At 37.7% G+C, this 12,756-nt stretch overlaps 1 protein-coding gene across 6 annotated transcripts in view; it reads right to left on the bottom strand.

Moving 5' to 3' along the window:
* Nucleotides 1–2,448: 2,448 nt before the first annotated feature.
* Nucleotides 2,449–12,756, bottom strand: part of LOC140335877 (ubiquitin carboxyl-terminal hydrolase 22-A) — a 33,428-nt gene continuing 23,120 nt past the window's right edge. For all 6 annotated transcript variants that reach the window (XM_072418876.1, XM_072418871.1, XM_072418874.1 and 3 more), the window contains 6 exons: nt 11,452–11,599; nt 10,222–10,327; nt 9,264–9,422; nt 7,393–7,519; nt 6,197–6,288; nt 2,449–3,273 (listed from right to left, as the gene is read on the bottom strand). In XM_072418876.1, coding sequence (XP_072274977.1) covers nt 3,207–3,273; nt 6,197–6,288; nt 7,393–7,519; nt 9,264–9,422; nt 10,222–10,327; nt 11,452–11,599 — 699 coding nt within the window. In that variant the 3' untranslated portion in view covers nt 2,449–3,206. The remainder of the gene's footprint in view (nt 3,274–6,196; nt 6,289–7,392; nt 7,520–9,263; nt 9,423–10,221; nt 10,328–11,451; nt 11,600–12,756) is intronic.

Consider the following 12,756-nt stretch of genomic DNA (forward strand, 5'->3'; position numbering starts at 1 on the left):
TGACCATTTCCCTACTCACTCTTCCATCCATTTTAGAGGGACAGCCTGATCTGGTGAGGTTCTTAGTAGTATCAAGCACTTTCAAATGCTTATAAACCTAATTGTACTCCTAGGGATTAATAAAGACTTTGAATTATTTTTTTGGTATGTATCTCCTTCGCCTGTTCATAACCTTATCGCTGGTCTTTTGACAGTACTTTGCCACCCATAGACAATTGTTTGCTTATAGTTGCATTACTGAGTACTTGAAAGCTCCGGGAATAGCCGTTTTAATGTTTAACTCATCAAAATTAAACAGACACTTGACTTTTTTTTTTTTTAATTTTTCTAAACAGTTTGTCACTGAAATGGTATAAGTTGTATGGAGGAGTATTTACATCTGAAAAATATAGTGTGCATTTCGGGCTGCAAAGCAACAAAATGAATATTTTAAAAAGGGGGGGTGGTTCTTATCTATATCCACCGACACTTACTGCATAAATTACAGCAGTTGTACCATGTAGAAATAATGCACACTCTATTTTGAAAGTGTCAAACTTTGTACAGGGGCTGCCACCTATCTACAATTTCTTCCCACCAAGCTTAAAAAAAATCTGGGTTGAGATAAGCATTTCTTTAACTGAATGTGCTAGATCCACTTTGCTTTACCTACTCTATCTGCTCCATTCAGTCATCAAGAGCAATACTGAAGCGTATGAAGGGGCATGAAGTGTGCTCATCTATTATTGTGGTGCTTTGCAGGTAGCTGCACAATTTCTTTTAATGAATATGGCATGTCTGGTATTCTGGTATATCTGGTATGTTTTGTTAACTATGAATGAATATCCTATATGGGTTTGAGACAATGTGCCGGTTTTAGATATATAAATCCGGACAGAAATGAACTGCCTGGGAGGTTAAGGGCAGTATATCCACATTATATTCCCCTTTGAACTTAGAATAAGTTTTCCTATCTTATTTTAGATTTAAAACCTGGGACAAGGGTGTGAAATTAACCGTCTCTACAGACCTTTCTATATCACAGTTCATTAAAAACTCAAGACACAGAGACCTTGTTTTCCTTCTTTTTATGGACAACAACAATGTAAGTAACTTATGGGATCATTTAGATACATAATGAACCATATTACATACATTAATTTTCTATAGATCTACAAAGTATATTCATACATGTGTATACATATCAGTGGGCGAATATCTTTATTATAACCCAGGTTTCAAATAACTACATTTATAGGTATATTGCTCAGAAACCGGACCATACCACATCTTAGAATCCGTATATATATTAGGAATTCCTTAATAAGGTCTGCTCATCTATAATCTTACAGTAAGTAAAATCAGCTCTCCCTTTGTTAATATGTGATTAAAAACAACCCCTGGAACCACTACCTTTCACAAATAACAGCTTTCAACTATTACACAGGAAATAAGTCACTATCTGGCTACAGTTCAACATTGTACTAACCCTACTCAGGAAAATAATTTCTCTTATCATACCGATAGCCGGTATCTATACAAGTTAATCTATTTTATTATTTATAATACCAATACACTGAGAACAAGTATATCCAATAATTTTCTTATATGCATTATCACCTATTGTTGCATTTAAAATGTTTTGTAATTCCAATGTATTTATTCTTTAAAGATCAGGCTATTCTGTTTTTGTTGGTATTACTATGCAAATTATATACGGATTGTATATCCTCTTTATGTTAATAAAGTTTAAGTCTCAAATATCCCGAGAAAGCCAGAAGACGAAACGTGTTGTAAATACAGAGACAATTTTATTTAAAAAAAATGGAATTTGTAAATACTTTGCCACCACAGTTTTGATTAACATGTACTTTGTATGACACTAGTTGAGATCTGTCAATGCTATGAACGGTCTGGAAATATGTAAATAGACTTGGCAATCACATTATGCTTATATAAGAGCTCCCCTGGCTATCCTATTCTCTCTAAAACAAATTAATGGCAGCATTTTTTTTAAACTTCTGTAAGTATTAAGCAGTATTCTTTAACCACCACAAGCTACTGGTTCAAATGTCACTATATCAGTTTTGGAACTGTTGATATATACCCTGTTTCCCCGATGATAAGACACTGTCTTATTTATTTTTGAAGGCCAAAATATGCTCTAGGGCTTATTTTCAGGGGGATGCCTTATTTACCCATGAAGAAGACTACAGTACACAGTTTAGGGAGGGATGAGGGAAGCTGCCTGTGTTTGCGTGGGCGGAGTCACGTGTGTTTGCGTGGGCGGAGTCACTTCAGTCCTGTCACTTCCTCTTCATGAAGAGGACGCACGGAGGAACCACACACGGAGTCACCCACCGCACCACGCGATTCTATTAAGTAATCGGTGGGTGGCTTATTTGCGGGGGGGGGGGGGGTTTTTCATTTTTACCTAAAAAGGGGGGGCTGTCTTATTTGATGGCCCTGCCTTATCATCGGGGAAACACGGTATAAAAGGCTTTTAGAGCTTTTTATAACATATTCCCCTGTCAATTTGACAGATGGCCGAATCCCTCCACACTTCTCATTTCAATCCACATTAAAACAATGGCTTTTTCTGCCACCTAGTGGCCAATCTAAAAAGCACACAGCTGCCACAATAGAAAATGCTATTAGTAATATACAGTATTTGTATAGTGCTGACATATTACACAGGGCTGTACAAAGTCCATAGTCATGTCACTAGCTGTCCCTCAAACGAGTTCACAATCTAATGTCCCTACCATAGTCATATGTCATTACCAAGGTCAATTTTAGGGCGAAGCCTATAACCCTAACTGCATGTTTTTTTTTGGAATGTGGGAGGAAACCCACACAAACCCGGGGAGAACCTGCAAAGTCCATGCAAATAATGTCCTGGACGAGATTCGAACCTGGGTCCCAGCGCTGCAAAGGCCAGAGTGCTAACAACTGAACCACCGTGCTGCCCATCTATGCTATGTACATAAACACAAATTCTGAACAAATCTAGAGCAAATTGACCAGGGAAAATTTTTTAGAGACCCTAATGAGGAAATACTTTTATGTTTTGTGTTTTTTTCATTGATATTATTAGTATTAGATAGTAGATGTGCACTAAAGATATTTAACATAAGAGGTGAAAAATTAATCCTTTGTTTTTATTTACTTAAAATAACAGTGGAGGCCAGTTAAATTCTGAAACGCAGATTTGTGTGCATTCATACTTACTTATTGTCATTGTTTAGGCTGTCTTGTGGCTGCTGATACTGACCATTCATTCTGCTCTCTTTGCTGGAACACAAAATCAAAATTCGTAAAATTGTAAGCTTTTATAAAATGTTTATTTGTTCATTTGTTTGAAATATGTTTTTTCATCATTATATGTATGAAATATTCTGATGTTGGATAGTAAGCTTTTCTTAAAAAAGTAAAAATAAATAAAATTTAGAATTATCAAAACAGTAAAGGGGAAAATAATTTTTTCTGAGGTATTCATATTTGTGCACAACTCTACTCATACATCTACAAAAGTGTGGGAAACCAGGCTGGAACATTGAGTGTTTTGTACAATATATTATAAAAAATTCAAGCAGAAGGTATATCCTGAGCCCTAATTCCCAGTCTGCCCCCTCCCACTGACCTGTGCCATGCATGGGCCTCCCCTTCCTGTTCTCTTTCCTCAAGCATATAGTCTCAAAGTCTGGTTAGTGTTACTTATTGCAGGCAGTGTTTGGGGAAAGTATTGCACTTTTTAAATACCAAGAATCTACATTAAGTTGTTGTGAAATATTATGAACCTTTTGCCTCGTATGTTTAAGACTGTGGGCTCAAGACTGGCGAGTGATACTTTGTATAAGTTTTAAAAATTCGGAATTTGGCATATTTCTATCTCACTTTTTTTTTGTTCAACATTTCTACTGTTCTGAACAGGCACAGACTTATCTACAGACGCAGTATGTGGAAAATGTCAATCTTGCTTATCAAGTGAAATTCTCAAACTGTTATGAGACCGCGGTCACCAACCGGTGGTCCATAAGAAAATTTTGAACATTTGCAATTTTTATATTTTATTAATAATAAAAAATCTAATACATTTCTAAATTTTGAATGACAATTTTCACCTTTATATAGAGCTAAATTCATGAAATGTACTAGAGACGGAAAAACAAGGGAGGTACAGCGTGACGTCAGTGTAGTCTTAAGTCGTATGAGGCAACTGTTGCTAAGCCACATGCTTCAGTATTTGCACCATTAACAACATTTACCCCGCTCCGCCAATACCGATTCTCACCCGATTGTTTTAGTTTATTTTTTATTTCTCAGATGCTCTTTCACGTAAGTATGACCTTAACTGTGTATTTTTTTTAACTGTTATATTTATTAGCATCAAATAGTTTGACTTTGATAACTATCATTTCTTGTTTGCTCTTAGATCGGAATGAAATAAACCCATAATGAGTGAGAAAAGCAAACAAATATTTAGCATTTTTTTTCAATAGTAGTAATATTAGTAATAGTAGTTTTTTAGTATTAGTAATACCAAAGATAATGTAACTAATGATAACCGTAACAATAGTAATACTTTACCCAACCGTGAGCTGATCAATGAATCAGAGGCTGCACAGTCCTTGTCAGCACCATCAGGAAAATCATTATTTTACAAATCTTTTTTTTTTTTTTTTTTTTTTTTTTTAATTCATATAAATGGTCTGCAGGATTTAAAATGATGAATTTGGTGGTCTATAAGGTCTAAAAGGTTGGCAACTGCTGCAATAAACACTTCCAATGCAAGCCCCTATTTGTAAAGTTGATAACACAGGTCAACATGTCATTTTCAGCAGATATATTTTTGTGGGCTTTGTAGTATTTTTGATGCGGATTTTAAAACTGTGTTCAGTTTTTCTCTAGCTCCTCTAGTTTTTGTGATGCAGCTAAATATATATTGTGTGAAATTTATTATAAATAGCCTTAACATATTACGACATATTTAATGACAGTTTTCTTTTTTTAAGGGTAGAGACCGCGCTAACTGTGATTGATTTAATTTGTCGTCATGCCTAGAAATTTCCTTAATGATCCAGTTTCTGTTACGTGTGTGGGTCATTCAAGACGAAAGCACATGGTCACCAAATTACTACAGAACTTAAAAAAATATACAAACTATATTTCGTCTGTCCCCTTGGTGACCAGGATAGGTTTTGGGCTCCACATGTCATCTGTACCAGTTGTTCCAACACACTGTGTGACTGGCTAAATCGGCGTAAAGCAGCAATGCCATTTGCAATCCCGATGGTGTGGAGAGAACCGCGAGACCATCTAAATGACTGCTATTTTTGCTGTGTGAACAAAAGTGGATTCTCAAGTAAAACTAAGCACAAAATTGTATATCCCAGCCTCGATTCTGCAATTAGGCCTGTACGTCATGATGATGATTCATTGCCAGTTCTGGTACCGCCACATGATGGACTTGCTTCTGTAGAAGGTGATGAGGAATGCGCTGGAGTTGCAGCCAGATACAACTCCAAATAATCTGATCCTGACTACTTGGCCGATGAAGATTCAGAACCAGAGACCTTTACACAGCCAGAGCTGAATGATCTCGTTCGTGATCTAAATCTCTCCAAAGACAAAGCAGATCTTCTTGCTTCAAGGCCTAAACAGAAGCACTTGCTTGCAAAGGGGGTAACTGTAACTCACTACAGAAAACTAAATCATAACTTATCAAGAAGGAAAACTTATACGAAGAAGGAAAACGTTTTCACCAGGACATTCAGTTAACGGAGCACCGCTACCAAGGTTTCTGGAATGAAAGTATGATGGCTGACTACTGCTGGATGCTGTACCGCGACAATCCAGACAAATTACACAAGAAAATCATACTCTAAGCATTTCTGAAGAAACAATGGTACCTGACTGACACTGTTCAGTAGATCTATACCACAGTGTGCTTTATCTTACTTCACACTGAAGACGTATTAACATTCACTTCAATGATGCTTACGTTTAAGTACAAAATACATGCACGTACAATGGTAACTATAATAGTACTCATAACTCAGGAACTGTACATGCTAGACTAGAGAAAAACTGAAAACAGATCTGAAATCTGCTTGAAAAACTGATGAGGTTTTGAATGTTTCTGAATATTATCAAAAATAATTTTTTGTTGACCTGTGTAATTGGATGGTATCTTATACTGAAACTGGATTCTTACCTTGAGGCCATAAATGGTGTCATGTCTAACTCCAGAGGGAATGACACATAAGTTGTGATCTTCCTCCTTAACTTAGCTGAATGTTCAAACCGCTAAAACCAAACAGGAAATAAAGTAGTTTTAAAAACAAAACAAAAAAAAAAGCACCTATTACAATCCACAATTAAAACTCTAATCATATGTACCCGTAATAACCTGCTACTACTTTTTATTAATCAGATATGTAATAAAACTTCCTTAGCATCCTATTTTCAAAAAAAACATGCAATAGGATTGTACATAAATTGTAGTTTACATATACATGCTTGCAGTATGCATTTCATGTATTTTAATTATTTGTTTTAAAACGGACAAGCATCTAATAGTGTTGGGCAGATGATGACTGGTCTTCGAGTCTCTTCTGCATAGCAACAAAACTACACTATTATCTCTTACAGGTTCACATTCTGACCGCTAGAAACAGCCAGGTGTGCCCTGGGATTGCTTGGAGCAGAGAACACCCAGAAGAACTAGTAAAAGAGCAGATCTGTGCATAGATTGCTTGCTGATCTGCCCTTTGCTCAGCTATCCTGAAGATCTACCGTTAACTACATTTACTACACTTATCTTTCCGCGTCATCCTGGTATCAGTCTTCAGCCCGGCACAGAGGAAGCGCCAGGCGCCAACCACATCTTCTCTATTTTTACGGGTTCTTCTCTCTACATCCCTCAAACTCACACTGCGTAGGTGTGAAAACAGGTGACGTAGATGGGAAAAAGCTTACCGATCTCACTGCGCATGCGTGAGATCTGCAATTTTTTCTTTCATTAAAGAAAGGGCTCCTTCTGCGCATGCCTGAAATTAGGGCACACGCAGAAGGAGCAGCCAAAGAGCCTTCCAGGATGTGCGACAGATTTCTGTCTTGATTGCCGCAGCGATCAGAATAGAGTGCAAAGCCTTCCTGGATATCTACGTCACGCATCCCGGAAAGCTCTTTGGCCGATTCTTCTGCGCATGCCCTAATTTCAGGCATGTGCAGAAGGAGCAGTTAAAGAAAAAAATCATTTTTTTACTTTAAATAAAAGGGATGTCTACGCTTTTATGCACAATAAAAGTTTTGAGTTTAGGTCTGCTTTGAGGGTGTAACAACTGAATGAGTACAAGAACTCACCAATACCCTTTAATGTTTTTATTACATTAGGACTATGCTACATACTTTGAGATGAAAACAGGCCACAATAGGCAGTTTCTTCATAGTAAGCTGTTTAGTAGATTCTTGATAACTATGGCAACCACTGCATTTGATTTTGGCACTACTTCCTAGATGCTCTGGTCGCGTAAACCTGAAAACAGATTTGAAAAAACAAAATGCAGGTTAATATGTACCATAAAACATTCAATAACAAGAAACTGTAATATCAGTCAAAAAGACATAGTGGAGTGTAAGCAGTTTTTTTGCAAAAACGAACGGATACATTTTAATTCTACTTTTGGTAGACAAAGGTGCGCTTTAAAATGTTTCTTGTATAAAATTTCAAAGTTAGTGCGTAAATGCAATTTTAGGTAAAATGCACAACTCTGTGGGGCTTGCAGAATGAAATTGCTGGATTAGGGAGGGCTGAAAGTAAAGTATTTTACCCAGAGGCCAACACTCAAGGGATAGGGGAAATAAATACTGCAGCATATTAAGTTTCTGGAGGCCTCTCTTATACTGAGCACAAACTTAACAGTTACTTAAAGTAAACAATAGTGTATCGTCATTTCTATCATAGAAGTTGATGCTAAGGATCTCAAAGTCATACAACAGATGATGTGTCATGTGCAAATGCCACATTCCCATTCCCTCTGCTGCTCCTACTGTGCAGAGCTACATGGAACTACAATCTTCCTTTTCCTTCCTATGATCAATTTATAGCCGTTTAATAACCCCAGGCCCCTGTACCAGATGTGATTGATTTGTTGAGCCGGGCTTTTATTATAGCATTTCTTACAATAAGGATCATTCACAAACTTTGAATTGCTGTTGATGAGGTTTGAAAGACTGTGTACAATAGCAAAGCAGTAACATGAACAACAACATGTGCCCGATATTGGGAGCTGCCTTCTGTATTAAAGCACCTCCTGCCTAGCTTAGGGGCAACAGATTGGGATAGGAGTGAACTTCTCGAGAAGTGGGTGGGGTAAAGTGAACTCGTCAAAAGGTGGGAAATATAGGGGGTGAGCAGGCCGAGCTAAGCAATGTAAAAAGGTGTTGGGGACAGAGGTAAGCTAAATACATTGACTATGGAAGGACAAAAGGTGACAAATATAAAAAGGGTTTATGAGTAGTCGGTCTAAAATGAATGCAAGGGTGTAGAGATGATGTATGGTGGGATAAGAATGTTAGATTTAAATAGATATTTTTCAATGTGTCTATGAGACTTTTGTTGTGAATCAGCAAATACACACTTTGGGGGTACAAACATTGTGGGACTTGTGTGGTGTAGGTTCTGGTTTTATTTAGCTATGCCCTCCAGACAGCCCATTTAAGCTGGGGCCACATCACCAAGCACTTTTCAGTAACCATGCAGCCATTTTTGGGTGGTTAATGAAGAGCTGGGTCACAATACAGGGGCTGCCACCCACCTACAACTTCTTCCCACCCAGCTTAATAAAAATCATGGGTTTAACACTGAACAGCATTTCACTTCATGGCTGTAAAGCTCAGAAGGAAATCTTGTGAAAAAGAGGGGAGATGTTTTTATTTAGAGTTCAGTTCTTTGTCTGTTCAAAGATGCCCCTTATCACAACAGAAATATTGCACAGTAGTTCACATTTCACTTTACCTCCACCATTCACATTGTGTTATTGTCACTGTCAAGTTGACAGGAAAGGAAAGCCAATGCCTAAAAGATTACTTACAAAAGAACTTCTGATGAAAAACTTGGCATCATATAGTTCTAATAAAATACAATTTGCAGATTTGAAATTAATTACACTAACAAGTATAACCTTCCTAGATGTGAACTATCAACAAAAACCATTTTCTTTGGAATAAAAAAAGTACCACTTAAAATGCAGACAGAGTATGTCCTGGTATTTTGTTACCTTCGCAGACAGTCTGTTAAGGTTGTCGTTCCTGACACATGACTTTCCCCATTCACCACACCACTGTCACCGCCAGGGCTCAGTGGCCAAAATGGGCTTGAAGAACCTGGTAGATCCAAGCTGATGTCCCAAAACGGGTCTATTGTTGTTGAAACCCCACTGGAAGGTGAAAGACACAGTATTCAGAATACTCACATTTTTTTATGCATGAAAATAAATATTAGCATGAACCCCTAAATTCCATACTGGTTAATCCACTAACAGTTCATGTTCAGGTTTGCTAGTTTTGCAATCTTTAAAAGCAACTAATAAAGCAGAAATATTTCCTAATTGAAGAGTGTATAATTTTAACAATCCAAAATTTGATAGGTCAATTTTATCCAAGTCGCACAGAGCCATCATACTGAAGCAAAAATAAAAATAAAAATGCTGCATTGTCAAGTTAAAAGCAAGAAAATTACAGTAAACCTGTTATGGCATAAATATGGAGGACTTTACAGCTTGGCACTCCTAAAAATGCTACTTGTTGTCACGCTGACCCTATTGCCTGTAAATAAAATCGATTTTGGATCTGATGACCTTTAAGTCTAATACAAGGACAACTTTATTTCCAAATGCTTACTTTTATCTATTGGCTGAGCTATCAACAAACAGAATAGCAGTTTTCTTGATTTCGGACACACCGTTACGCCCCCTGCCTACCTCTTGGATCCAGTATTCAGTTACACCTGTGTTAAGCCTATAAACCTAAAATATTAAGTTTGCTCCAGCAGAGTTGTAACCTTTTTGTCTACTACTGCCTTTAAGCTTTCATTACCTCAAACACAATCCCTATCTGACGATCTCCAGGTTTGTTGTGAAAAGTGCAACAAAAAATTTGACATACAAAAGGTTCAAAGACTCATGAAAATATATCTGCCATATGAAGGGAAAAAAAAGGTAACAAAGGATGACTTACTGGCACACTTGACAAGTTACATCAGATTGGAGGCCTCCTGTGAAAATTTGGTCTATGATACAATTACAGTGGTTCGGATTGTTGGCCTTTTTTCCATTGTCATCACCTTATGGGAAAAGTAAAAAAAAACAAAACAAATAAATAAATATTTTTTCTTTGACTATTTACTATGTTAGCAAAGTTACACCGCACACACATTTTATGTCCCAACTATAAAGATTTTTATGTTACCAATATGCTCACTAGACAATCAACAGTGCACCTTGTACAATGAATGATACTTCTAATTCAGTATTCCGTGAGCAGGGTAGCAGTAGAGAGTAAATAACAAAAAAGGTACAAAGTTGTGCCATCTCTCTCTCTATATATAAATTTAGAGAGATTTACTAAAACTGGCAAACACTGCACACGGTCAAAAATAGAATCTTACAAGATTAGTTGCCACGTAAAGTGGTAGGTATGTTCCTGGTCGGATTCATGTCACACAGCCAAGCAACTAGCAATCCGTATACACAGTAAAAGAGACATAATAAACTAATTTTGACAGCCATATATTATGTACGAGTCAAGTAGAGACGATCCAAGCTTGTTTATGCTGCACTTTTTATTTAGCTAGGTAACAAAGTTTCAATGCAGAAGGCCATATTATTATTAAACAGGATTTATATAGCGCCAACATATTACACAGCACTGTACATTAAATAGGGATATAACAGCAAGTCTAAAGCATTGAAAAAAAACTGGTGGTCTAAACCAGCGTTCGCCAACTGGTGGTCCAGGAGCAGAAGGACCCCGCTTGAGGGGGGCCACACCAGCCAGAGCTGTAGACCATGTCCCCCGTACGGATCACAGGCTCAGGGAAGTGGGAGGGTTGTTTCTCTGGATGGGTGGGCGAGTCCTGGCATTACAACGTCACTATGAGGGATTTTTCTTCCCCTTTGAGTGACACACGGCTCCCCGTGTATACACGCTCTGGAGCCCGTAATTTTATTGGTCAGTGGGTCCAAAAAGGCTGGCGACCACTGGTCTAAACCACTAACCTAACTCAGAACATTTCCCAACAGGGAGCCCCCCACTGGATTCCTCAACACAAAAAGACAGTACATGTGCACTCCTAGAAGCCAGACAATGCTGAGACACAGAGTTGCGCATGTGCACCCTTCACAACCAGCTGAAAGTTCTGGGAACACTGAACACACAAGTCTAAATAAGTCTTAACAATATGCTCACCTTTGCAATGCCTGTGCAGTACATCTAATGCAGCAATTAGGAACTCGTGCGCATCCTGTTGCTCGTACCCTGCTAAATGCCGTGCATGTGTCCATACAAGGTGCAGTAGCCTATATGGAATGTGTGGAGATCGATGCCCCGAGTAGAACTAAAACAAGAAAAAGGGAGGGGATTACAAAAAAAAAAAAAACACAAGATTTAAAACTTAATTGTGTTAATGAACTTCAGAAATGTGATTAGTCCAATTATGGACGTATCTAGCAGATTCCCACCTCAGTTTAGTTTGTAGGTTTACATTTTTTTTTACATTAAATATCTATTACCATCCAATCTTCTAAAGAACAAAGTATGTATCTATATCAATTTTATAAATTTTATAAACCATTTATAAACTAACTTTTACTAGGCCTATTTGGATCCATGAAGTGGAATCTATACCTCTAGGTATACTTGCACACAGCTCAAGGGACTTAGCAGGTAGTTTAATTTATAAACACAAAAAAGCTGCAGTATTTTGTGTATTTAAGCTGTCATTTCATTCTGTCATCTTGTGATCTCAGACAGACTTGAGAATGCTGAAATCAGGAATCTGTGGAAGCCATAGTATGTGTTCTTTCTTCCTGCTTCCTTCAGGACTCCATGTTCTTTGAGAGAATGGTTTATAACTTTGCCTTTAGAATATTTGGCAGAACTTTCCAGTAAGGAGGACGCCATTAAATTTGACCAATTTCCCCATCTCGATGTCCAGAAAAGCAGCTCTAAACCCACAAGAACTTCATGAATTGACTGCAGATGTACAAACTTGTTTGGGTTTTTAGCCCAGTTTAGGATCAAGACTGTGGATAGGTGTACCATGGTTCCCAACTATTTTGTGCTTGGTCTGAATTATTAGGGTCACTGGTCATTTTTTGACTGTGGAGGCCAGCATTATGCATTTCGTCAACAATCATTTTTTTTGGACCTCATTAATGTTTCTTTGTGCTTTCACATAAAACCTTGGATCAGACCTTCTTGATGCAGCAAAACCACCTTGCCCCCATGTCTTGCTGCTGCTCCATTGCCATTCTTGACAGTCACACAAGGCAGGGGAACAAAAAACAAAAAAAGACACTTGACTTGAAAGTTAGCTGATTTGTCATGCAATCACCAATATTGGGAGTGTTGCTGGGGTGCTCTACCATTGCAGTGAAGCTTCCAAAACTGGCTACACTGTCTGGCGTAGTGATTGGATCACAGGACCGACCTACTTTGAAGAATTGCAGATCACTCTGCTTTAACAAACAGTACACACAACTCAGCATTAAG

This window comes from Pyxicephalus adspersus, chromosome 7 (assembly GCF_032062135.1).
Source record: "Pyxicephalus adspersus chromosome 7, UCB_Pads_2.0, whole genome shotgun sequence".
In the NCBI taxonomy this organism is placed as follows: domain Eukaryota; kingdom Metazoa; phylum Chordata; class Amphibia; order Anura; family Pyxicephalidae; genus Pyxicephalus; species Pyxicephalus adspersus.